The sequence below is a fragment of the Sus scrofa genome, chromosome 1, assembly GCF_054392235.1.
Source record: "Sus scrofa isolate SSC_HxYL_T2T_F1_AM1 chromosome 1, Sscrofa_HxYL_maternal_Yorkshire_Landrace_v2.0, whole genome shotgun sequence".
NCBI classification, from domain to species: Eukaryota; Metazoa; Chordata; class Mammalia; order Artiodactyla; family Suidae; genus Sus; species Sus scrofa.
In genome coordinates, this window is record NC_139383.1 from 26,094,331 (window position 1) to 26,120,204 (window position 25,874).

Sequence of the window (25,874 nt, forward strand, 5' to 3'; positions counted from 1 at the left end):
AAGTTTCCTTTGGAGGTAATGAAATGTTCTAAAATTTACTGTAGCAATAGTTATACATCTCCTTGAATCTAAAAACTCCATTGAATTGTACACTTTAAACATGTGAATGATAGCATATATGAAACTCAATGAAGCTGTTGCATGAAAGAAGAAAAAGATAACCCGAATAACCCATATCTATTAAAGAAATGAAATTTCTAGCTTAAAACTTTACCCAAAAGAAAACTCCAGTCCTGGATGTATTCATTGGTGAATTCTACTAAACATTTAAGGAAAAAAAAAAAAAAAAAAAAAAAAAAAACCCACCAAATCTACAAAAAGCCTTACAGAAAATAGAAATACTTCACAGTTCATGCTATGGGGCATCACCTTGATACCAAAATCAAAGGCATTATAAGAAAACTATATATTAATATTGCTTATGAATATAAATGCAACAATCCTTAAAAAGTTAGCAAATTAGGAGTCTCGCCATGGCTCAGAAGTTAATGAACCCAACTAGCATCCATGAGGATGCAGATTCAATCCCTAGCCTTGCTCAGTGGGTTAAGGATCCGGCATTGCTGTGAGCCTTGGTGTAGGTCACAGACACGGCTTGGATCCCGCATTGCTGTGGCTCTAGTGTAGGCTGGTGGCTACAGCTCCGATTGGACCCCTAGCCTGGGAACCTCCATATGCTGTGGGTACAGCCCTAAAAAGACAAACAAAAAAAGTTAGCAAATTAAAAATAGCAATATATGATAGGAATATAGGAATAAGATATCATGACCATTACAGACTGAACTGTGCCCTCCTCAAATTCATAGGTCAAAGCCCTAACCTTCAATGTAACTGTAGTTGGAGACAAGACCATTAAAGAGATAACGAAGATTAAATGAGGCCATAAAGGTGGGGCCCTAATCCTACAGGACAGGTGTCCTTACAAGAAAAGGGAGAGACATTAGAGATCTCTCTCTGCACATGGACAGAGGAAAGACCATGTGAGGACTCAGCAAGAAGAGTTGTCTGTCTGCCAGCCAGAAAGAGAGATCCCATTAGAAACCAACCATGCTAGCACCTTGATCTTGGATTGTAACCTCCAAAATGTGAGAGAATAAATTTCTGTTGTTTAAGCCATCCAGTCTGAGACATTTTGTTATGGCAGTTCCAGAAGACTAATGCAATGGCCAAATAGAGCTTATCCCAGGAATTTAAGGTTGGATTAACATTAGAAAACTAAGCATGTTTTTCACTCTATTAACTGACATAAAAAAAAAAAAAAATCACGGAGTTCCCGTAATGGCTCAGTGGTTAACGAATCTGACTAGGAACCATGAGGTTGCAGGTTTGATCCCTGGCTTTACTCAGTGGGTTAAGGATCCAGCGTTGCCGTGAGCGTGGTGTAGGTTGCAGATGCGGCTTGGATCCTGCGTTGCTGTGGCTCTGGCATAGGCCGGTGGCTGCAGCTCTGATTCGACCCCTAACCTGGGAACCTCCATATGCCGCGGGAGCGGCCCAAGAAATGGCAAAAAAGACAAAAAAAAAAAAAAAAAAAAAAAAAATCACACGATAACCTTAACAGATGCAGAAAAAACTGACAATCTTCAGAAATCACCCATGAGAAACATTTCAGCAAACTGGGAATGAAAGAGAACTTTCTCAATTGGATGAAGAATGGCTAACATATACTTAATAGTGAAAGATATTGCTTTCCTTCTAAGCTCAGAAAAGAGGCAAAGATGCTTCCTTTCGTCACTCTCATTCAACATCTTACTAGAAACTAAATCCAACACATTAAGGCCGGTAAAATAAAAGGTATAAAGATTAGCAGAGAGGAATAAAATTACTTTTACTCTCAGATGATAAGATTGTCTGCATAGGAATATTCTATAAAATTTACCAGAGCTATAAGAAAGAGTAAGTGACTTTAGCAAGGTCATAGTATATAAATTCAATATAGAAAAATTAGTTGTATTTCTATATACGAGCAAAAGCTGTTGGAAGTTGAAACAAATAGCATAAAAAACAAAATACTTAGGGATACATTTAATAAAGTATGTGCAAGAATTATACACAAAGTGCTAAGAAAACTTAAAGACAAAAAGTAGAGATATGCTATATTTATGCATCAGAAGAATAAATATTGTTAAGATGTCAGTCATCCCCCAATTGATCTATAAATTCAATGTAACCTCAACCCAAATTCCAGGAGAGTTTTTGAGGAAATTGATAAGATTTTCTAAAATTTACATGGAAATGAAAGTCTTGAAATAGCCATAGTGATTTTTTGGGGAAAAAAGTTGGATGATTTACTTCAAAGGCTTACTTTCTCTCAAGTCTTACTCTAACACTTACTCTAAAGGTAGAGTAACCCTGTTGGTGGCATACAGTATAAGCATAAACATAGAGATCACTTGAAAAGAAAAGAGTCTAGAAATCAATCCACAATATATGGTCTCCTGATTTTTTGTAATGGTTCCAAGATGAATTCATAAGGAAAGAATCTTCTTTTCAACAAATGGTACTGGAACATTTTGATATCCATATACAATGAAATAAAACTCAGTGCTTTCTTTAATATCACATAGAAAAACTACAAAACAAAAAATGGATCATTGATTTTAAGAATGATAGCAAAAAAAAAAAAAAAACCTGCTAAAAACACAAGACAATTTTTGTGCGTGTGAACTTAGGCTAAGCAAAGATTTCTTATCTAAGATACAAAAGTCATGAACTGTAAAAAATAAAAAATAGCAAATGTGATTTCATTAAAATTAAATCTCTGGCTTTTCAAAATTTACTGTTAAGAAAATGAAAAGATAAGAATCAGACTGATTTACAAAACCCATATCTGATAAAGGACTGTATCCATGATATAAAAAGAATAGTTACAGCTCAATAAGAAGACACATAATTTAAGTAAAAGATTTGAGCAATTATTTTGCCAAAAGAGATAAAAATGGAAAATAAGCACATGAAAATATCTTCCACATTATAATCAATAGGGAAACTCAAAACTATGAGGTGTCACCACATATCCCCCTAGAATGGATGAGATGAAAAAGAGTTAAATTCCCCCTATAACACCGATTTTGGTAGGAATATGGAGCAACTAGAAATCTTACACTAGCTGGTAGGTGTGCAGAACAGTATCACCACTTTGGAAAAAATTTTCGTAGGTTTTTAAAAAGTGAAACCTACATTTACCCTAAGATCCATCACTGCCACTACTAGGCATTTACCCAAGATATACGAAAGTGTATATTCATACAAAGATATATATTCCCAATCCTGGGACTGAAAATGGAATAATCATTTATTGCTAGGAGAGAAAGATGATTACAACATGCAGAACGAAGTGGACCATCAGTTTCAAAGGAGGGGGGTTGATAAGAGTCAGAGCAATGGTGTGAAAAAAATTGGCGGGGAGGCTGGCATTGTCCTATATTTATTCCAGCCTGACTTTCAGAAGTGTGGGGTTATCAAGGAAAAACTAGTTTTGTTTAAGGTGAGGGAGTTGCCTAGAAAGGGAGTTTATTATAAGAGAGCAGTTGCAGATCTTGACCATATTTGGATGAAGAGCAACCCAAATCTAGAAGATAACCATCCTAGCCTGCTCAGGCAGCTATAACAGAATACCACAGGGTGGCTGGCTCATAAGCCATAGGAGCTTTTTCTTACAGTCTGGAGCCTGGAAAGTCCAAGATTAAGGCACTGGAGGCTTCATTCCTGGTTCATAGACAGCCATTTTCTTGCTGTGTCTTCACATGGTGGAAGGGGTCAGGCAGAATTTTGGGGTCTCTTTTATAAGGGTTCTGATCCCATTCATGAAGGTTCCACACTTATAACCTCATCACCTCCCCCAAACCCCACCTCCAAGCACTATAACATTGGGAATAGGTTTCAACACATGAATTTGGGGGCGGGGGCACATACACACGCTGTATAGCACTAACTCAAGGCTTTTTAACATTAGATTTTGGATCTAAGCATAGCATAGACTATTTAATAGAAACTTTAATTTGTTGCTGATTTGAAAAGTATCAAGAACTTCCAGTGCCATTATGAGAATAATCAATTACTATACCCTACTGAATTTTGCCTAGTTTCGATTAATATAAATTTTAAAAATTTACATATAAATACTATTTGGATACAGTTTTCAGTTATTTTACTCTGATAGATTTATGAATAGGCCTATAGGCCAGTAGTAAAAGACACAATCTCTGGGGCCAGACTGGTTTGAATCCTACTTCTACTGTTTAAACCCTAATGTTTTAGGGTGAATAGGTAATTTCTTTAAGCTTCACTTCCTCCTTCAGTAAAGGAGGGATAATGTCTCGCTCAGAACTGTCCTGAGGATTAGATGAAATAATTGACATAAAATGCTTCATATTTAGTAAGTGCTGAAGGTTAGCTACTGTGATGGCAGGAAATGATATTTCTGTTGTTAAAGGAGCACTGACAAACAATAGAAATTTAACTCAGAGATACTGGGTCACAATTCTCTTCTTGGCTTTTGGTTTCAACTGTATGTTCTAGAGACTGGAAACCCCACAGAACTTCCCTCCTCCCAAGGGTGCTGATGGGCCCAGGTGAGGGTGAGGCCCACCTGATTTAGACTTTCTGGGTTGTGCATTGAATGGTATCTGGCTAGTATGGACCAGAAACTCGGGTGTCTGGTATGGCTCTTATATTAAGAGAATCTGTAGGAAAGTATGCTTGTTATATTACCAAATCAGGGTTGTTTTCCTGATGCGTAGGAGGTCAAGCACTGAGATGCCAAGGTTTGCAGCAGAGAAATGGTTTATTCTCAAAGCAACCAAGTGGGGAGAATGGAGAAGAGAGCTCATAGCTGCCCCCCTGAAGGTGAGGGGCGTGAGATATTTATGGAATAAATAAGCACAGTGGTCTTAGGCATGGGGCCAGGTGATTGGAGATAGGGAAAGGGTGAGGTAATTGGTGTTGTGCTTAATTGTATCTGGGTTATAAGCTTCTTCCTCGTGTGCATGTTGAAAATGAGGCAGTTGGAGTTCCTATTAAGGTTCAGAGGGTTAAGAACTCAACACAGTGTCTGTGAGGATATTGGTTTGATCCCTGGCCTTAAGCAGTGGGTTAAGGATCTGGTGTATGTTGCAGACATGGCTCAGATCTGGCATTGCTGTGGTTGTGGTGCAGGCTGGCAGTCACAGCTCCAATTCGACCCCTAGCCTAGGAACTTCCATATGCCGCGGGTGAGGCTGTAAAAAGAAAAATAATAGAGGTGCTTAGCATGATCTGATGGTGGTGTTTGGGGACCTCTGATGTCAAAGGTCATTCATCAGACAACCTACACAAGCTAAGTTTTAGGGTCAGTGGTCCAAACCACGTAGCTGGCTCAAACTGGACAAGAGCTGACTCCATGTTTTTGGAAAACAGTTTGAGTCTCCCCATTAATACAGTGACTTCATGTCACCTGAGGTGTTATCTGTAGGAGACACTTAAGTTCTCAAAAAATAATTAAGATGAGCTTGGGCTGTGAAGGCAGGATATGGGGCATGATTTCAGGATAGGTTTCTTAACCCCACAGGGCATAGTTTCAGTTACATCACAGAGTTAGCTAAGATCATATATTTCTTGAAGCAATACTTTATTTACATGTGATTTATATATTACTTGTTTCCCAAAAGGCTTTAAGCTTGTTCATAAATTAAAAACAATACAAAACTAAAGGACGGGGGATGGACGCTGTCAGAGGATAAGAGGGAAACAATTCTTCCCATGTGGTTAGAAGAGTTGAACTTTGAATCAGACCTGGGCTTGAATTCTGACTCTTTTCTAGCTGGAAAGGCTTAGGAAAGTTATCTCAGCACAGTTTTCTTGCCATAAGACAATATGAATTGAAAGTATTTTGTCAAACTGTGGTAAAGAGTAAATAAGCTGAGTTAAGAAATGCAGTAAGTAACGGGGGGTCAGTGGTTTTCCCTTCCCTTACTCTTCAAACACCCTTCTCTACGTAAGCCTGAAGTTAGCTCTGAGTTTCCTGGAAGCTAAGGTAAAAACAAAAACCAGTAAGTACCCACTACTTGAAAAGTCAATATCTAACGCAAGATCAAATAATTGTTATCAAAGACACTGGTTTTGAATTCTGGAAAAACGGGCCTCATGGTTCCTTATATAAGAAAACAAATGAATAATGTACTGGGTACCTGCTATTAATATAGATTTATGGAAGCAAAATTGGTGATTTCTCATATTGACCCTCTTTAAAAGCTGTGGGCATAACATTAAATCTTAATTCAGTGAAGGCATTTCTAAAGGAAGCTGAGATAATTTCGTCTAAATATATTGCTTCTCGATAGCATACCCTAATGCAGGAATAGAATCAGAAATTCTAAAAGCTGTGGATATTTAAAATGACCTTTAAGGTCTTGAATATTAGCTCTCCAAGTTATCCTTTAGCAAATTCTAGATTGTTGGGTTGAATACAGCCATCCAGTGTATTTTGTGCTTATTTTTATAGCAGATGGATTTATTGTTTCTCATGGTCATGACACCAGGCTGTCTCTTATCATGAGGACTAGTATAATACAATGATTTTGAGAACACAGAATTTTTAAAGGTTTGAAATTTAAGTGTGTGGGTGATTGCAGCTGACTGAGGTGGGAGATGCTGCACGGAGCAGGGTTTCATCCTGATGGTTAATTTCACTTTCACCCCAGGGCCCAGTGTTATGTTGGAGAGGGTGTGGCTTTGTGGTCAGACTGATCTGGGTTTAATTCTGGCTCTGCCAGTTGCTAGCCCTGTGCCCTTCAGCAACTGATGCCCTCTTCCTCTTCTCAGAGCCTTAACTTTCCACCTGTGAAATGTGATCTGAGAAACTTTACCTTGCGGTGTTTTGGTGAGAATGAGAGGATATATTGTAAGTATATTGTCTCACACAGTCTGTGTACCGAGATAGTGAGGATAAGGTTTTAGGATCTTGTTTGGGTTCCCCACCATGCTCGGTTCAGGCGGGAAATGTCCTTTCTATGGTATTTTTAAACATGGAGAAGCAGAGACTTCTATTCCTCTGGAACATTCTGTCCTCTTAGTCTCACCTTTCTTAAGAAAATAGCTTACTTCAGTGGTCCGTAAATGCATTTAAGAGATGAAAATAATGAATGAAGAAATGATTAAAATAGTCAAACCTGGTTGGCCCATTGTTGGTGTTATAGGCAAAATTCTCCTAGATTTATTTCATAGTCTGTTGACTAATTACATGGGATCATGAAGACAAAGGGTTTGACCACTTAGCCATCAGGTTTCCTTAGTAAAGTCATTGACAATATTAGTTGTTGAATATTTCAGAATGAATATTAGCTTAGTAATTAGCAGTCACGTTGGTGCCAGACATCTAAGCATTAGTCTATTCATTAATATGGTGCTGAATCTGGATCAGAATTTAAAATTCATTCTTTTAATTTATACTGCACCCGTTTCATCTTTAAACATTGTTCGCTTTATTTTAATTTTTGAAATATTTGTAATTCAAAACAATTTAAAATATTTACATGAGACTAGTATTTCTTTTAAAGGGCCAATCCTGACATTAAAACATTGAATTTTTCCATTTTTAAATGTTAACATTTTTTAAAACAATGCTTCAAATTTTTTTTATAACAATGTTTTTTAAAACACTGTTTCAAAACCCAAACCAACAGGAATTTTAAAAAGTGGATGAAATTCATGAATACATAGAGAACTATATTTTTAGTAAACTTTACAGCAGGATGATACTTCTTAGTAGGAAAAAAAATCTGTGCCCACTATTCCTCACTTGAATACTTCTAAAAGCAGGAGCCTTTGTGAGAATTTATAGGAGCTGCCTTGCTGTCTGAATTTTGTCCAGGGAAACTGAGTTATTTATATTGTAATGGATGTTGGCCATCACTTCCTGAGTGTGTCACTTGGGAAATGAGGGGATGAGACTCAAAGAGATAAAGTAACTTGCTTACAAATACATTGCGTTGATGTAGGACTGGGAGTTAGGGCTCCTGATTCCCAGGTGATTCTGTTAGAATATAAGGTGACAGAAGAGAAAAGGTACCTGTCCCCAACGTAACTCAATGAGTTGACCGTAGATGTACAGACATCCTTCTTCATGATAATCCTAGGACAGGATTTATCCTTCCTAGAAGGAATTAGGAAGGAGTTTTAAATATTTTAAGTGGCTTTAAATGCATACAGTAAAATACATTTTAATATGAAGGAAACTAATGTAGTTATCAAAATACTCAAGCGGAGTTCCCGTCGTGGCGCAGTGGTTAATGAATCCGACTAGGAACCATGAGGTTGCAGGTTTGGTCCCTGCCCTTGCTCAGTGGGTTAACGATCCGGCGTTGCCGTGAGCTGTGGTGTAGGTTGCAGACGCAGCTCGGATCCCACATTGCTGTGGCTCTGGCGTAGGCCGGTGGCTACAGCTCTGATTCGACCCCTAGCCTGGGAACCTCCATATGCTGTGGGAGCAGCCCAAAGAAATAGCAAAAAAAAAAAAAGACAAAAAAAAAAAATTGCTCAAGCGTTGAAACAGTAATATATGTATATAACCTCCCCTTAACACATTAAGTAACAAGATCTAGCAGTGGTTCTAATGGCAACTCCAGTGCTTCCCAATATGAGAATTTGGAGGGAGCTGCAGTAGGAAAAGATCTGTGACTTTGTAGGTAGCAAGTCACTGTACCTGCCATCACCTGAAGTTGGTTGCCCACATTCCAAATTGAAGGACATGATAAATTTCAGTAAGAAGTTAGTAAAAATAAGGTTATAACGTTCCCCTTCCTTGTTTATGAATCTGTTAATTCTTTGCATATCCCAAGTTACAGATCTCCACTCTAAATTGAATCTACCTGGGGAGTTGAATGCTTGAATGAACCACTGCTAGGCCTCCACCTACACTATTCCATTGAGGGGCCAAACTTACAGCCTTTTAATTTTAGGTCAGATTATGTATCAGATTCTTAAAACTAGATTCTCAGAATGAGACTAAACGTAGAATAACTTTAAAAAATTTTATTATAGTTGATTTACAGTCTTCCTTTAATTTCTGTACAGCAGTGACCCAGCCATATATATATTATATTCTTTTTAAAAATATTCTGTCATGTTCTAACCCAAGAGATGGACACAGTGCCCTGTGCCATATAGTAGGACTTCATTGCTTCTCCATTCTTAATGTAATAGTTTATATCTGCCAACCGCAAACTCCCTGTCCATCCCCTTCTCTCCCCTCTCACCCCGACAAACACAAGTCTGCTCTCCATGTCCATGATCTGTTTCTGTTTTGTAGATAGAATCTTTGTGCCATATTTTAGATTCTACACATAAATGATATAGTATGGTTTTTGTCTTTCTCTTTCTGACTTACTTCGCTTGATATGAAAATTTCTAGTTCCATACATATTGCTGCAAATGGCATTATTTTGTCCTTTCAATGGCTAATATTCCATTGTATATTATGTACCACATCTTCTTAATCTATTCATCTATCAAATAACTTTTGAAGAGTGATCCAGAGGCTATCAGAATCCTTTTGCAAACATGTCAAAATGCAGATCCCTGAGCCCTCCACTATTCTGTGAGAATTTCTGAGGTAAGGCCTGGATACCTTGCAAGTTCAACAATCAATTGAATGGTTCTTATGTACGTTACCAATTGAGACTGTCCAGGGTAGCTGAGCTAGTACAGGTGTGTAAGTAGCAGTCGTAGGTGAGGGGAGGTATGTTTTTGATAGAGGTTGTGTTGCTCAGTAAGGTTTCATCCTGTTATGTTCCTTATAAAGATTCTGCAAAGACATAATTTACAGTTTTAAGACTGAATTTGGCTGAGTTCAGAGAGGGAGGTGTCTTTGCTGGTCAGCTAAAACACGAAGTGGGACTATTGGAGCCTCTGCCAAAAGGGGAGGTGAGATGCCCAAGTTTACCCAGAATCAAGAAGAAGGGAGGCTATGGAATCAAGTGGTGGTGGTGGTGGGCACATTTGATTTTCCTGCAGCATATAGGGTCTCCAGTGGGAGGAACCAAACTCCATTTTGTCAAAACAGCTCATGCATCTGAGAGGAGAGGGTTTGGGTCTATAGTGGAAGATGATCTGATGAGGCAGCTTTGCTCCCCAAATGGGCAGAAAACCTTCCAGATGCTGCAAGGGCCAACAACATTGGACTTGGGAGGTCTAGTCAGTTGCCAACTCTCTTGGCACTTCCTTGGAAATAACTGTGTTTCTGTAGGGGTCCCACCACCCCAATTTTATCTTGCAAAACCAGATATGCTGTGAATTCCTGCTGTAGAACGGTGGCTTAAGAATCTGACTGCAGTGGCTCAGTTGCTAAAGAGGTGTGGGTTTGATCCCTGGCCCAGCACAGTGGGTTAAAGGACCCAGTGTTGCCACAGCTAAGGTGTAGAATGCAGATGTTGCTTGGATTCAGTCTCTGGCCTGGGAACTTCCATATACCATAGGTGTGGCCATAAAATTAAAAGCAGATATGTGGTAATTTTAGATTACTCACTACAAAAGCTGGCGTAAATCTCCGTCTACAACTTCACATATCAAATTTCAATTTTCGTTATTTTCCTCTTAAAAGTGTTCTGATCCTCCATTCTTCCAGGATGGCTGATCACTCTGCCACTTCTACGGTATGAGTTGGGGTGTGGAGTTCTTTCTGCTACTCTGTGCCATGCCCAGAGACTGGGACTTTCCCCCCAGGCTATCTGGCCAGACTGCAACCAAGGAATACCTCACAGGACTCTGTTTTTATGGGTTCTTGGAGTCTTACCAGTGCAGGGGTCCTCCCTGACCTGCAGCCTTTCTGCCATTAAACCTCTTTTTCCTCTTCTTTCCAGCCTGGGGTCAGTTCTAGTTAAAGGGAATTCTTTTCCCTCTACCCTAGAGAGTTTGTCTACACTCTCCCTTCCCCTAACACCCTTCCCTCAAAATCCACAAACACACACATATACATACACCCACACACATTCTCTCTTTGAATATAAGAGCCAGAGAAACTCAAAGGCATTTTTTTTTTTTTTTGGTCATTTTGCCCCATCATATCCCTCCCCTGAAACAGTGAACCCCTAGCCAACTATCTACTTGAATAGATATCAGCTACACTGTTTTCTAAGAAACCCATTTCTGAATGGTTTTTATCCAAGAGGTTTGTAATAGTTGTACTTCAAAAACGAATCTATTCTAGTATGTTAGAATGTTTTTACAAGTTATTATTAGAAAATCCATGAATATTTACTATCTGATGGCCATCTTAGCAGCAGATGAAAACAAACCTTAGAATGCTGAACTTTTAGCTACAATATAGATAACAGTATATTTTCCTTTTTAATTGTTAAATTAACTTCCATACCCATTTTTTTCAAGTTAAGTTATAATGCAGCCTTCCGCATCCCAGTATTTAACATCTAGTTTATTTTCTTTAATGTCCTCTCTGCTGGAGAGACTGACAGAAGGGTGTTTTACTTCCTTACATCATTTGCACTGGTTACAACACAAGCTCAATATAGCAAGTAATTAATATACTGATGTAAGGAAGACTAAGAAACCATAGCAAAATCAATTACAGTTCAATATATAAGTTCTCTGCTCTAAACTGATATAAATCTGATCCCTGCATGTTAAAATAGCACTTTTTTATGATTTGGAAATGGCTTATTAATTTCTCTAGGATTTAATTATGCTGATACAATCTGAGTTTGGATGAGATCATTAAATGGGATAGTTTGTTTCTCTGACAACAAAATATTTTGTGCAACCAGATTAAGTTAGCAGGACAGACTCAGGGCACAAATGACTTGCTATTGTAACTGGGAATCAATAAATAAAAACAAACAAGAGATAGATAAAAGCCATGCTTAGGTACTCTCCCAAAGCCTCGAGATAATATAATGTTGGTCAATATGTGAAAGCCACAATATTGCATTACACTTCAATTTTTATTTTTGCTTGCATATTGAACCTATCTTTAAGCTGGATGGGAAAGTGAATTTTCTAATGAGTGCTATGAAATATTTATCAAAGATAAATCATAAGACAAGTTTTGATCATAAGCCCAATAGTTGAAGCATATCAAATTTGTAAAGAAATACCTTAAAAATACATATAGATTTATGCACATATTACATTTATTATCAGATATGAATAATGGAAAAATTGTTGACCTAGAATTCATTTCCAAAATATTTGGTTAAAGACATTTGCATCTGAGCTGCTGACCTCCTCATATAAAATGGCACGAAATATTAAGCTTCCTGTCTTGTAGTGCATTCATGGATGTGAATGTCAAGGATATGTACACATATTAGATCTCAAGAATAAATCATCTTGCAAAATAGTGGGGCTGGTTATGAAATGGGGTATTCTCTAATACATAGTAGTTAGTATTTATTAAGTATTAGCATTTACAAAGTACTGCAGCACTGGGGCTTTCATATTTTCTTGAAACAGCCCTTTGAGATAAGAGTTTATGTTCATTTTACAGAGCAGGAAACTTGAGTTCTTCACGCAAGTGTTGTCTGCTCTTGCTACTTTTGGGCAGGGGCATAGCTTAGGATGCGAACTCAAGTTTCCTGGCTAAGGTCCAAGGCCTTCTCTACTCTGGCACAGCTGTCTCTACCCACGAACATGGTTGGCCCTTTGTTGGTGGTGTCCTTATGCAAAGTACATTAGTGTCTGTTTTAGTTTTATTGTGCTCTCATAGGGGAAGTGAAGGAGTTTTAGGGGTACAATGGTGAGATTACCAGAGTGTAGGACAGAATGATCATATACACAGATACCATCCATTTAGTACGGCTTTTATCCCTCTAGTGGCCAAATAGCAGTTTTCCACAATTTGGGCATAATGATTCCTAGGCTTATACTGTAAATAAATTTTTGAAAGAGCCAGTTTAAAGACTGACATCTGATACTGTAATAAAGTTAAAAGTGGTTCTATTTCTTTTCAATATTACCTTTTAGTAACACTATTCCTATTAGTTTCGGGATTTGGTTGTGAACAAGGTAACACATTCATTTAGTTTTTTAAACAAATAAGTTATATCAGTAGCTACTGATAATATGAATTTGATATCCATCAAGAAAAACATCAAAATAATACTGTAAAATAGCCCTCTTTTTAAAAAAGGAACCAATGGTATGTATGTAGTTGATATACATACTATTATATATGATATAGTATAACACGTATATAATATACTGTAGTATATATTTTTCAAGTGTATTTTCTAGACATTCACCAAATTGATAACAGGGACTGTCTCTTTGTGATAGAATTGGAAGAGGCATTTCTTCAGAGTGAAAACATGCCAAGGAAAGAAACCTAGTTCATTTAGCTGAATTCTGTAAACAGGATATTTATATAATTCTGTTGATATATTTATTCAGTAAAGAAAATTATTTCACACATCAGATTTTTAATGCATATGAATTTTTATTCTACAACACAAGCAACATAAATACAATATCTTTTAAAATACTTTCTCTTTAGAATTTTCATTTTCACCTCAGATAAAATGTACACAAAATTCACTTGCAAGCTTGCTTACAGGAACCTGTTAAACAACAGACAGATTATATCAAATCAAATAGCTGGATCAACATATAAAGAAGGTTGGTTTTCGTTTATGAAAAAGAAATGTGACTAAACTGACTAGAGAAGAAGGCAAAACAAAAACTGTACTTGCTTGACAAGTCCTTTGGAGTAAACAAAATGCTTCAAGGCTCCTGGTGAATGGGGTTGCAAGGATGACTTTTGCATTCTGTGGGTAAGATGGTATACTGACTCAAATCATTATGGCTATACCAAGCTTCCTTTATTTATAATTCTCCATGAAAACAAGTCTAGTCTTTGGCATAATACAAGAAAGAATAAAAGGACCCTAACCACCCCTTGGCTTTATTTAGTCTGGGAGATGGCAGCAGGGGAGCTGTAATCTAATTAAGCCTATTTCTCTGAGAACAGCAGGAAAATCATCTTGAATCATAGTCTTCTGGCACGATTAGGGCAATGAACTTCTCGTTCTGAGCTCCCCACCTCTCCCCCCGCCCTGACTAGTCATCCACTCAAAACAAAGAAACAAAACCATACAAACCAGCCTTTCCCTCTAGGCACCTGCTCCTGCCTGGCTCATGCCAAACCTGGAAATTCTGCCACATGGCTTCAACGGAAGTGAAACCCAAAATATCAAAAGCATTCATTTTTGTCCAGTTTTGCCCATTTGGCGGGAAACTAATTTTTATTAGAGAGAAGCACTTCTAACAAAAATCAGATGAAAGACTTGTAGAAGGAGGAACATAAAAGGAGCCTGCCTTTAGGCATGAGGCAGCTGTGGTGGCCACTGGTGGCTGGGAGAGCCAAGGCAGTGAGCTTCCCATCTTTAAGAGAAAACATATTTTATGTGTTAGTTGAAAAGATTGGCTTTTAGATTCCTCCCTCCCCTTTTTGGCACCAGTTGGTAAAATGAAAATAAATTATTCCTAGGGATTAATTTTAAAAATTTAATTCAACATCAGTTATTAAAAGAACAAATGCACATATAATTTCCAAAAATGACTATGGAAAATAAAACTGAAGTAGAAAAGCTTCACTTATGTCCACCTACAGAGGCAAGGACTCGAATCCTTGACATCATTAATACTGATATGTATGCTTTCTTATCTAATTCTAGTCATTACTTGCTATTCATACAACCATTTAATTTAAATAATGTGAAGATTACTTAAGCAGAAGTCTTTAGAGAAACTTAGAAATCAATAAAAATCAATATAATTTATACAAGGGAGAGGATTTTAAGGTACTTAATTTTTTTCTCAAATTATTACCTCAATGGTAATACTTTTCATTTTTTAATGGAAAAAGAATTTTCAAAGATAATAATTAACTGAATATAAAGATTTAAGAGATAAACCAAGGCCCCATCTATATTTAACATGATTTCCCAAAGCATACTGATGCACTTTCACATTTTTCTCATCATTGGGAAGATGAGAAAATGTACATGGTCTTAATTCTGTAGACAGGTGCACAAACACAACTCATGTACTGAAACATCCTTAAAATAGGCACGTGTACTGCTCAGAAGGGAGTTGGTTCAGCTTGCAAATTCCCATGAAGCCAATTGGTAGACTCTTTACAGATATGCAGGAAATTAGAATATTAATTTTCACCAGTTACATGAAAGATGAAGGCACATCAAGTAGTATATTATCTTGGTGTGCTGATATTTTGGTGACTAATGAGGGACATAAAACTACTGGCAAGTGAGCAACTACTCAAATTTCTGGAAGCCAGGAGCCAAGGCTGTAATGGAATCAACATGGAAACATCTCATTAAAACCGTATGGACAGAAGAAATTAAAACACTACATACTTAAGTTTAAAATCACCTCAGTACAAGTCGAAGGATCAACATGATACAAAAGGTCATCCATCAAGTTAAGGTTTATAAATACAAAGACGAGACGCTTACACTGATCTCACTGTTCCATAGAACTTATACATTCATTGTCTTCTAGCTTGTAAAAATCAACTGTTGGCATGATAAACCTGGAAATGGGGAAGATTGAACAGGAATGTTGCAGAGAATCCAATTCCAAGTTGTCTGCTCAAGGTGAAGTTCAGTTTTTCTCTAGTGCTTGATAAGTCAGGCTGATTTTAAAAGGAGTAGTTGGAAACCTTTTCCAGGCAGTGGTTCTCCAAATATGGTCCCCAGACCAGCAGCACTGGTCTCATCCGGGACCTTGTTAGAAATGCAAATTTCTAGGCTTAATGAGTCAGACACTCCGGGCATTGGCCCAGCTACCTATGTCTTAACAAGCCCTCCAGATGATTCTGATGTGTGCTAAAGTTTGAGAACCACTTTAAAGTCAAAAGTCCAAAGTTTTAAAGTCAAAAGATACTAGACAACCACTACTTGAACCTTCAAGATAGGAATTAACTGTACAAACAATTCTTGGTGCTTGAAAAGGCTGGAAGGACCACAGTTGGATGGCATTTACCAGCAGCTGACTGTAGTTTTGTCACTAAGATGGCCAACCAGTCTCTTCTTCTTGGGACCCCCCCCGCCCCTTGCATTATTACACAAAGATAGAGGGGAAAGATTTTTGTAGGGTGCGAGTATGTGGTAGTGGTTCTTCAACTAATAACTAGTACCACTCTTTTTAAAGGAAATTAGGCATTGTTCTCAAGTGAATTTCACCTATACTATCCTAGAGAATAATTGTTTGTTTGTTTGTTTTTTGGTCTATCTTCCCTGAAGTATTCATTATGTTTTGGAAATTTAGATGGTGTTATAATCCAAAACCTTCATTATTAGTTACTTCCACATCAAATACACATATTATAATACAGCCAGAGAAAAGAGATCTCACAGAAAGACAGAGACAAATTTTTTCTAGACTGCTCCACTAGTGAATGAGGAGAACACATTTTGTGGGGGATGAGGCATAATTATATATGGTTCTTTACTCAGTTTCATAGATCTTGCCATATAACAGGCTCATATATCCAATAAAAAGTGCTTAAAAATAAGTCTTTGCTTTTTTTTAAGGCCACACTATATCTCCCTAAATGGTACCCAACCAGATGGAAGTTCTGTCATCCATTTAAAGCAACGTGTTGGATTTTCCTTCTGCCTGTTTCCTTGTGTATAAAGCAAGAAGAAATATTTAGGCCTTACGGCACATGGTTACTATGGATACTGACCTGATGCCCTCAGTACCTGCATCTTTAAGCCATTTGTCTGACCAGTTGCTTCCTTTTCAGAGAATGTGCCTTTTAAAAGATGGTCATTTGTTTTGCATATTCCCAAAGTTTGATGATGACCAACAATTTATTCCTATACACTTCCTAGAGAAGTAAGCAGAGAGGCACTGTTGGCTATAGGGCACTTTATTCTGAGTGATTAAGTGGTAATTGTGAAATGTCAACCAATTGATCGTTCCCGTCATTTCAGACACAGACTCTCACATTTTTCTGTATAAACAGCTGGCCATGGACAATACTGTTCCATCGCTTCCACCTAATTTGGTGAGTTTTTTAAATTACCACTGAGGATCTGCTTTAGGATTAAAATTTAGTTTTATTTTCGAACACAAAACATTATGTTATACATGATCTTGCTAGGCCTAGAAACTATCTTTTTTTAGAAATCTGAATAATCCCTATAACATCATAGATAGAGACATCAATGAAATATTTCCAACTCATTTGACTGTTTAATTCCTTGAAACATTAGCTTTTACTCTATGTACTTAGACCATGGGACCATGGTATTATACAGAGAGCCTGGCCTTTGCATGACGGAACACCTCTTTTGCAACCAACTTTGCCATTTATTGGTTCTCTTGGGCAAGTTTCTGAACTTGCCTGGGTCTCCATCCTCATCTGCAAAAATGAGGATAGCAGTGCCTGTTTCACAAGGTTACTGTGGGGATTAAATCTGGTGAAATAGATAAAGGTTCACATTCTCAGAGGCACTCAATGATGTCACCTCTCCCTTGCTGTTTGTAACCTCTTGCTATTGTTATCATTTCTAAACAGAGCTTTTCATTTTGTTTAGTTTGATGGGACTGATATGAAAGGATTTTTCCTTCTGAGAACAATATAAAAATTTTCTTTCTACATGAGGAATACTGTGATATATTTGGGGAAGTCAAAAATATCTATTAAAGGAGTTCCCTGGTGGCCAAGCAGTTAAGGATTTGATGTTGTCAGTGCGGTGGCTCAGGTTTGATCCCTGGCCTGGGAACTTCTGCATGCCATGGGCATGGCCCAAACAAAAAAGTATCTATTATATAACTGCATTACCTTCTTACAGTTAAGGCCATTTGACTTCCTCAACTGACTCTGTATAAGCCCTCTCCTAAAAACAACAAGAACAACAAAGAATCATAGTGATCACTGTACCAAGAAGTTTCCATTTAAAGGTACTTTTGAATTATATTAACATTTTGTCATGTTTGCTTTAGTCTGCGCTGTTATGTATGTTAGACTCTGCCTTGGTCAGCCACTGAAATAGCCTAAAAATGGTAAAAGGTGCCCAAGTTTTGTGATGATGGAGAAGGCAGGAAAACAGTAAGGGGAAAGACGACGATGGGCTAGAAAAAGGCAGCCTAAGCATCTCTAAAAGCAGGGCAGGAGCTGTGGCGGATAGGAGGCGTCCTGTGAACAATTTATTAGCCCTCCAACAAATCTAAGGACTTCAATGACAAGGAGAAATCTGCTATCGATTGTGGCGTCCTTGACAGGGCTGTTCGGTCAGGAATTCTTTTGCACTTTGAGTTTTCCAGGTGCTTCTTCACTTTGGTAAAGATGAACAATTTACCAAAATATGAGAAAGAGAATAAATGTGTCAACCTTAGGGTAACACACTTTTGGCAGTAAATACAGGCAACTAAAAGCAATGTGTAAAATCTTATTCTGTTTAGATACGAAAATATGTGCTATAAACTGTTCTAACTACAAAGGCTGTCTTGACCTTGGTCTTTGAGAGACCATGGAAGGAAGTGAAAGAAAAAGGGAAAGGCAGAAACAGAGACACAATGAGGGGCTGACAGGCCATCTGGGGAGGGGCCATGCTTCTGCTAAGGGTTTTTAATTACCTCCCTTTCTTCTCCACCCCTGGGAAAAGCTGACTGACTTCACTGTGACCTGAAGTACTATTCCTTGGAAATCATTTGCATCAAGCAATGTCCTTTTTGAAACCTGCAAATATCTCTGGGAAGGATTACTGTGACTTTGCTGATTTTCCAGTTGAAATCAGAATGGATGTGGCACACAGACGTGTTGGGAATGGAGGTGGGCTCAAGAATGTGGGCCTGGGGGGTGGTCTATAGAAAAGATGATGGGAAGGGACCAAACCCCCCTTATAAACTCTCTTGCAGGTAAAGAATGATATACATTCATTCTCTCATCTTTTATTCTTGGGACCTATAATTAGGATGGTCCTAGAGCAGTGTTTGGATACAGTGTGAGAAAAACTTACTTTCATAACCTAGTCATGGATCCCATCACAGAGAATCTTGTCAGAGAATGAATTCTGACTTCTAAACAGTTAACAACTTCTAGGACTTGACATTCATAAATTAAGACTGGCTTCTTTGAATTTTTATACTTTATAAAAAGTTGCTAGATATAAACATTTCATAATTACTCTGATTTGATAATATAAACATTTCATAATTACTCTGCTTTGATAATACTCTGCTTTGCTGAGGCTCCCTAACTCCTCCCATAAATTGTAGACACTCACAGGCTCACAAGGAAATGGATTTCCAATAAGCTACAATAAGAAACAAAATTACCAGGGTGTACACCATGGTGTACCATTTTCAAAAAAAAAAAAAGTACCCAACTTTCAATTCTACTTACAAAATATAATAAGTCAAAAGTCAAAATAATTCATTGCTATTCCAACAATTCATTGCTTGGTGAGCTCAAATAGTTGATCAGTTTCTAAACTTACATTCCGCAAAGAGTATTTTGTGAAACTGGAAAAATGTCTTCTGAATTCTATGGTGATCTCTAAATGGCATAGTGAATGATAGGTTTGTTCTTTTAGAGTGCCTAAATAAAGCAGCCCTGTCTTCCTTTTTGTAGATAGTTACATATTCTCAAGGAAGACAAAGTTTACAAAACCAGCACTGAATAAAGCTGTCATGTTCAAATCCTTACTTCCCCACTGAAGAGCTGACGTTTTAAGGATAACATTTTCAATTATGAATAATTTTAAGGAACTGGGAAACTTATAATGTATATTTCAGCAACTAACTTTCTAGAATGTGTACAAGTAGGATTGATGGAGGAGTTTCAATCATTATTATAAGAAATATTAAATCTACTGTAAATAAGGTAAAGACTCCAAATGTATTTTCTAGTAATAATTAGAAAAAGAAATGTCCATTTAAAATAGTGGCTTGAACAAAAGACTCAAACAGAGGGCAAATCTACTTGCCAGAGAGGAGAAATATTTTAAACTGAAAAACTTCATTTCTTAAACTTCATTCTGTATCCTTTTCTCCTGTAGTTTTATTTTCTTCTGAGATTAGAGTGTGTATGAATAACACCATAATTTCATATGATTGTTGTCTAATATTTTCAAATTTAAAATGATTTCATCATCATCCCCCTTTCCCACCCATTCCAGCTGTCTCCATACCCACCCCCCACTTCCTGCCCCCTTCCCTGAGAAGTCTGCTCACTGGACAGCGAACTCTTGAGTTCCTTTCTTCCAAGAGTGTGGATATAAAACCAGTTGTTTTGTTTACTTAAAAACCCAATGTTATACTTTATGGTTCAGATAATTGTGGAGCGTAGAAATGTCTGTGGAACAAGGAACTAAGGCACCATTTTTTTCTTTCCCTTTTCATTTTTTGCCTTGGAAGCAAAAGCAAAGACTAATGGGACAGCCAGGGTGGCCAGTCTTACGTCTTTTGGCACTATCTGTATCAGCCAATACTATCGGGCACTTTGTGTCAAAGGCTGCCATGCCTCAGACTTAGAGCCCTGACAGGAAAGAATTTCCTTCCTTTAAAAGTAGGGAAATGAAGGCACAACAGTACCTTACACAAGGAAGTTGGTGAATACCAACCAGAATACCTTGACAACTCAGGAACAACTTTGAAATATTCTGGAATATTTCACAGAGGAAGCAACTCATCTCTTTCTTGATTACGACACCCAAGAATACATTTTTCCAACTCTTTCCTTCTCTGCCAAACTCATAATCAGAGTATAAATCCTCCTCCAATTAATAACGCCTGGTACGAGATGTCTACATGTACATCAGCTTGACTTACCAGCAGATATTTCTTTAGCAATTGCATTTTTAAAAAAGGATGGATCAACATAGTGTTTTTGAAGGAGTGGTCCTTGAACGTGACCCAGTTGGGGATAACATTGCAGGCAAAAGCACTGGGAAATAAACAAGATTTAGAAATGTGTCAAGGAATGCAGACTCTTCCGAAATTATGTGCGAAATTAGAGTATCGCTTGCATCATCCAGATACAACCTTCGTATCCAGAATGGCCTCGATGTGGGTTAGTTAGGGAGAGACCTCGAAAGTTCTCTGAGATACTGGGGCTGGTGGTGGGGAAAACGCTATCAGCTGGATTGGCAGACACACTCTAACTCTCCTAGTGTACTCCCTTGCGAATGGAACGCGAGTCTTCTACACAATGATGTCATAGACACGGCCCACTCTGCCGAGCCATTCCCTCACCGCCTGGCGAACTCTGATGTCAGTCACGTGACAGGTCAGCTGGCTGATGCACGGGAACACTGCTGGCTGGAGGGCTGTGAAGGTCTGGTCTGGAAGGATCTGAATCTGATTGAGAACTGTTAGCACCATGTTGGTCCATGCCTAAGAGAAAGGAATGAAGAGAAGTCGCAGTTTTCTCCAGTGGTTTCATTGGTACTCTTAAGTGCCAATCTGCAAATGAGTTTTCTCAGACTTTAGGTTTCAATAAATTAGGCTTCACTAATTTTTTTTTTGTTTTTTTTTGTCCTTTTAGGGCCGCACCCATGGCATATGGAGGTTCCCAGGCTAGGGGTCTAATTGGAGCTGTAGCTGCCGGCCTATTCCAGAGCCACAGCAATGAGGGATAAAAGCCACCTCTGTGGCCTACACCACAGCTTATAACAATGCAGGGTCCTTAACCCGCTAAGTGAGGCCAGGGATCGAACCTGCAACCTCATGGTTCCTAGTCGGATTTGTTTCTGCTGTGCCACGATGGGAATTCCAGTCTTTACTAATTTAATGTCCTCTCACAAGAAAACATCAGTTTAAGTTTATATATATAAGGAATAGTAGAGGATCATATAACTTTAGGAATATCTCATTGTCAGCCTTTACAAAATACACAAATCTTATTCTTCAGATTTCAAAAAACTCTCGTGCCTTCTCATAGGCCATATGACACTCTATAATGCCTCAAAAACTTGGAATAGGTCTACCTTAATTTAGGATAAGGTCTACCTTAATTTAAGGAAAGTTTTAAAATTGTAAGAAAATCTCCAAGACATGAAAAAACGATTGAAATTTGTTATTTTCAAGTTCTTCTTCTAAAGAATAACCCTATATCCCAGTTTGGATGGATGCTTTTGCAAATCTCATCTAAGATGATTTTTGTGGATTCCAAATTCTGAACTTTAGTTCAAGATAGTTCTATGTTCAAGATACGTCAGAAGTGAAGAAAAGGATCTTGCAAGATTCATACTAATTCCAAGTTTTGTGTTCACTCTAAGAATATACTCCTGTTTGGGGTCCCAGAATCCTCACACCTAAGAGCTCCTAGCTTTTGCCAGCGACAGGAGTCTACAATTTTTTTTTTTTTTTTGTCTTTTGTTGTTGTTGTTGTTGTTGTTGTTGCTATTTCTTGGGCTGCTCCCGCGGCATATGGAGGTTCCCAGGCTAGGGGTTGAATCGGAGCTGTAGCCACCGGCCTACGCCAGAGCCGCAGCAACGCGGGATCCGAGCCGTGTCTGCAACCTACACCACAGCTCACGGCAATGCCGGATCATTAACCCACTGAGCAAGGGCAGGGACCGAACCCGCAACCTCATGGTTCCTAGTCGGATTTGTCAACCACTGCGCCACGACGGGAACTCCAGGAGTCTACAATTTAAGATAATTTTTTTTTAAAGGAACTCTCCACATCTAGGTCCCTCTCTATTTCCCTTTTCCCATCTCATCTCTTCTTAAATTGAACGAAACAGCGCCACTGTTCTTTACTTCTCAAGCTCATTTTTGGGATGTATCATATAATTGTAAATATTGAATATATAAAGGAATAAGAATACTTTGAAAAATGATCATTTTTGTGTGCCCAGGATGGGCTAGAAAGGCAATTCACCGGCATAACCACAGTTCATGCGCTTTGCCTTTTCCCTTTGCATAATTCTTCACAACTACAGAATTGCTTTGGTGCTATCTTCAAATGATAAACTCAGGACTTAAAGCCCATCCGTTTTCTAAGTTTTGGCATCATTTTGTTTACACAGGTGGGCTCTTAATTCTCAATAGTATTTAACCCATAAAAAATTCCTGAAATTATCTGAGAATAAGATTTTTAGTTTTACGCTGCTACACTGACAGATTGTACATCTTATGGTCAGGCAGTCCACGGCTTTGGAGGCTTAGGACATGCTGTGCTCCGTGAAGGGGACAGGTGCATCACAGGTACCCAGCCTCCCTCCTGCATGGCCGGGTACCGCACCTTGCCTCCTCCTCCGGCGGGAACCCACCTGGATCTGGGCTTCGGCGTCCCTCGCAGAGACACTGCGGGAGCTGCCGGTGGAGCCTGAGCGGGGCCTCTTCTCCTGGCGCAGCAGCTCGGGGCCAGCGCTGAAGGAGTGCCGCATCTGCCCCTGGTCCATCAGGTGCTGGGGCCGCTGCAGCAGCGGGGAGCCTTGGCCCCTGGGACCCAGTGGCTCTCCCTTCTTCTCTACCTTGACCTCTTTGGGGAAGGCGGATAGGTTATGCTGCTGTTTCCTCTTCTTGTACTCGGTCATCAACTTAGAGATGGTCTTGTCAGCTGCCATGGTGTAGATTTTGTTGCCGGCATTCTCCCACCACTCCTTCTTTCGGCTGTGGTCCTTCTTCTCCACCTTGGGGCTCGGGGGCAGCAGCAGCATCTCCCCGCTGGGCCCCCTTAGGCTCAGGGGTTCACCTGCGTGATCCCGGTTCTGACTGCGGTCGTCCTCGGAGGGCGTGTCTTTCCCCGAGAAGCCGCCGGTGGACGGGGTGGACGACTCCGACTGGAAGGAGGGAAGGATGAAGAAGGGGTCGCTCTTGAAGATCGGCGCCTCCTCCATGCTGTTTTCCAGGTCCAAGTGCATCTGGATGTAGTTATTACACAGCTCCATGCACAGCTTGTGAAGCCTCTTGACCAGCCACACCCAGTCCGCGTTGCTAATGGGCTGGACACTGAGTGAGGGCAGCCGGGCCCTCCATTGCCTCTTCTCCTTGCCTCTTGGGGGGCTCACCTGGGCGGTCTCCTCAAAAATGTCTTCATCTTCCGATGAACACTGCTGCGAGGAATCTGTGCTCCTCTCATCATCCTCGAAAAGCACCTTCTTGACTTGCTCTGCAGTGATGGTTTCCTGATTGCTGAGAACAGCGCAGACCAGCGCGTGGAAATAAATATTAAAACTCATGGCAGACTGGCGGTAGAGGTTGGCAGCACCCCCTATGCCAGACACTTTCTTCAGCAGGCACTTCAGCCCGGGGCTGGTGTCAAACTCTCGGGCTGTCCTGTAGGAGTCCAGCAGCAGGTCAAATATGACGGCCAGGTTCTGCATGGAGATGTATCTGAGGAAGCCGGCCAGCTTGGGTTCTGGCACCTGCATCTTCTCCTCCCCAGGAGAGGGACCTTTGACAAACTCTTCTAACAAGATATCATACAAGTTCTGGAGTAACACTTGATGGGATAGTAAACTCACCACAATTTCCCTGAATGAAACACTTCAAATGAAAAGAAAGGCATGATTAGTAGCCTGCTGCCTGCAGCAGTTCAGACCTTACACAAACAAAACTACCAGGCCTAATTACAAACTGAACTATTTCTATTTCAATGTCTTTCTTTGAAAGAGACAAACTTCTTGGGGCATTATATGGTAACAAGTTTAATCATGATTAATGGAATTCTTGACACTTTTTAAAATCTAGGAGCTATAGAACAAATTGAGGAGCTATAGAATTAATGTTACAATAGTGAGTTAATTCTCAATGAGACAGGAAATAAATAGAATGGTTTTACAAAAATTTTTAACATAGGCAATAAAATAGTTATGAGCAATAAAATAAATCAGGAAAGCAACAATTTCCATTGAATTATATTATTTTTTACTTTAAAAAATTACTGGCATATAGTTGACTTACAATGTTATATTAGTTTCAGGTGTACAACAAAGTAAATCAGTTATGCATATACTTATATCCATTTCTTTTCCCATGTAGATTATTACAGAGTATTAAGTAGATTACCTTGTGCTAGACAGTAGGTCTTTGTTACTTATCTATTTTATATATAGTAGTGTGGATATGTTAATCCCAAACTCCTAATTTATCCCTCCCCTCAATGTTTCCCTTTCGGTAACCATAAGTTTGGTTTTGGTATCTTTAAGTCTGTTTCTGTTTTGTGAATAAGTTCTTTTGTATCATTTTTTATTAGATTCCACATATAAGTGATCTCATATTCTCTGACTTACTTCACTTAGTATGATAATCTCTAGATCCATTCATGTTACTGCAAATGGCATTATTGTAATTCTTTGCTATGGCTGAGTAATATTCCATTTTATAAAATACCACGTCGTCTTTTTCCACTCCTCTGCTGATGGACATTTAAGTTGTTTCCATGTCTTGGGAATTGTAAATAGTGCTGCAATGAACATTAGGATGTGTGTATCTTTTCAAAGTATAGTTTTCATTGGATATATGCCCTGGAGTGGGAGTGCTGGATCATATGGTAGTTCTATTTTTAGGTTTTTTTTTTTTTTTTTTTTTGTATTTTTGCCATTTCTAGGCCGCTCCCACGGCATATGGAGGTTCCCAGGCTAGGGGTCGAATCGGAGCTGTAGCCCCCAGCCTACACCAGAGCCACAGCAATACAGGATCTGAGCCGTGTCTGCAACCTACAGCACAGCTCATGGCAACGCCGGATCCTTAACCCACTGAGCAAGGCCAGGGATTGAACCCGAAACCTCGTCGTTCCCAGTCGGAATTGTTAACCACTGAGCCATGATGGGAACTCCTATTTTTAGTTTTTTAAGGAAACTTACATTGTTCTCCTTGTGGTTGCACCAATTTACATTCCCACCAATGGTGTAGGAGGGTTCCCTTTCCTTCACACACATTCCAGCATTTATTGTTTGCAG

The 25,874-nt window shown here is 39.0% G+C and overlaps 1 protein-coding gene across 10 annotated transcripts in view; it reads right to left on the minus strand.

The window, feature by feature from the left end:
• Positions 1-13,406: 13,406 nt before the first annotated feature.
• ARFGEF3 (ARFGEF family member 3) overlaps positions 13,407-25,874 on the minus strand; it is a 186,356-nt gene continuing 173,888 nt past the window's right edge. For all 10 annotated transcript variants that reach the window (XM_085024869.1, XM_021087441.2, XM_021087436.2 and 7 more), the window contains 2 exons: positions 23,241-24,459; positions 13,407-21,357 (listed from right to left, as the gene is read on the minus strand). In XM_085024869.1, coding sequence (XP_084880995.1) covers positions 21,166-21,357; positions 23,241-24,459 — 1,411 coding nt within the window. In that variant the 3' untranslated portion in view covers positions 13,407-21,165. The remainder of the gene's footprint in view (positions 21,358-23,240; positions 24,460-25,874) is intronic.